The sequence below is a fragment of the Orycteropus afer genome, unplaced genomic scaffold (genome assembly GCF_000298275.1).
Source record: "Orycteropus afer afer isolate SDZICR_OR568_19922 unplaced genomic scaffold, OryAfe1.0 scaffold00412, whole genome shotgun sequence".
Taxonomy (NCBI): domain Eukaryota; kingdom Metazoa; phylum Chordata; class Mammalia; order Tubulidentata; family Orycteropodidae; genus Orycteropus; species Orycteropus afer.
This window is the reverse complement of record NW_006921999.1, coordinates 2,511,638-2,513,731: the sequence shown is the minus strand read 5'-3', so window position 1 is coordinate 2,513,731 and position 2,094 is coordinate 2,511,638. Positions and strand designations below refer to the sequence as shown.

General features: G+C 36.7%; 1 protein-coding gene across 1 annotated transcript; it reads right to left on the bottom strand.

Moving 5' to 3' along the window:
- Window positions 1-563: 563 nt before the first annotated feature.
- LOC103208113 (olfactory receptor 5K1-like) lies at window positions 564-1,539 on the bottom strand. Its single transcript, XM_042782687.1, is given in 2 exon segments — window positions 564-1,157; window positions 1,159-1,539. Coding segments are annotated over 2 exon segments (951 nt in total). The 5' UTR covers window positions 1,516-1,539.
- Window positions 1,540-2,094: the final 555 nt, after the last annotated feature.

Sequence of the window (2,094 nt, the reverse complement as noted above, 5' to 3'; positions counted from 1 at the left end):
AGCTCCTATTCTTAGAGATTCCATATTTAGCAAAAATGTTAAAAGTAGGCTACCTTTATACACCGAGGGAGTTCTGGTTGGCATCATGGTTAAAACATTCAGCTGCTAACCAAAAGGTCAGTGGTTCAAACCCACCAGCCTCTTCATGGGAGAACGATGAAGCAGTCAGCTTCTGTAAAGATTTGCAGCCTTGGAAATTCTCTGGAGTAGTTCTACTCTGCCCTAGGGCTGCTGTGAATTGGAATAAACTTAATGGCACTTGAATTATATATTGACTTTCATTCTTATAATCTGTTGAATATGTTGAAATTTGTAGCTAATTCCACTCTGACACAATTTAATTCGCTTCTAAGAGACTGTAGTAGTTTAGATTTTTGAAATATATTTTAGCAGAATCCCTCATTTCTGAACTTATTTAATCATTTATACATTGTTTGACCTAAAAACATCAAGGTTAGTGATTCAATATTTAATATACAAAGTTGCTAGCTTCTATTTTCTCAGTATCTTTAACTTTGAAAAAGTTCACCTAATTTAAAACAGCTTGTCACAGGGGATGTTATTTATTTCAATATGTTGTGAGATTTTCTCTTCTTCATGACTCTTTTCATAACATTTATGACTTCCTTGTTTCTTAGAGTATAGATAAAAGGATTTAACAAAGGAATTACTAGAGTATAAAAAACAGCAACTGGTATATATTTATCCCCTTCTTTATCTGAATGTGGCTGAACATACATGACCAGAAGAGAACCATAGAACATTGAGATAGAGAGAAAGTGAGATGCACAAGTAGATAAGGCTTTGCCTCTTCCCTCTTTGGATTTCATTTTGAAAATAGTGAAAAGGATGCAAAGATAAGAGATGAGGACTATGGTAATAGTAAAGACTTGAATTGAACCTGAAAAGATAAATATCATGAGTTCATTGATGTAAGGGTCAGCACAAGAGAGCCTATATAATGGAAGAACATCACAGAAAAAGTGATTGATTTGATGGGATCCACAGAAAGTTAACTTTAATAGAAGTACTACATGAATCATGGAGTGCAGGCTTCCAGCTATGTAAGCCCCGATGATCATCTGAATGCAGAGTTTCTTTGACATCATGGTGTGGTACTGCAGTGGGCTGCATGTTGCCATGTAGCGATCATAGGATCGCCATTGCTGCTAGGAGAAAGCAATCAACAGTTTCAGCAAAGCCAAAAAAATAAAATTGTGCCATACATTCATAGAGGGAAATCATTCTGTTCTCAGAATAGAAGTTCTGTAACATCTTGGGGGTAATGGCACAGGAACAGCAGGAATCCATAAGAGCCAGATTGCCCAGAAAGATGTACATGGGTGTGTGAAGATGACGCTCTATGAAAATCAATGCCACCAAACCAAGATTCCCCACCATGGTGATCAGATAGATAGTGAAGAACACCACAAACAGAAGGGTCTTCCTATCTGGGTGATCCGTAAATCCTATGACGATGAACTCAGTTGTCAAGGAATTATTGTCTTCTATCATCTCTACTTTCTCTGTTAAGGTAGGAATTATGGATAATTAGGATTCTAATTAATGAAGTTTTCCAGTAATGCATCAAACAGTGTTTCACTGCTATTCATAAGGTTTTTACTTGTCAATTCTTTGAGAAGTGGATGAGCCCTTCCTGTTTTCGGTCATGTTACCAGAAGGGACTATTCCCTGGAAAAAGATATCATACTTGGTAGAGTGGAGGGTCAGCAAAAAAATCGAAGACCCTCAATAAGATGGAATGACAAAGTGACTGCAACTACAGGCTCAGGTATAGCAAAGATTATGAGGATGGACCATGACCAGTTGAAGCTATGAGTTGGAGCTGACTCGTCGGCACCTAACAACAGTACAACACAACAAGATTCTAATTTCAAATGTATCTAATTTTCCCTTTTAATTTCCCTTTGATAACTGAGTAGTCACTTATTCAAGTTTCCCTATCTCTCTGTGAAATACAGGCATATATACTTCTAAGGAACATTAGTTTCCCTAAAGTGCCATCTTGTATGATGTCAAGTGCTAAAGGTTAAGATTACAAAAATATTTTGATAATTCCAGGGAAATGTTTTC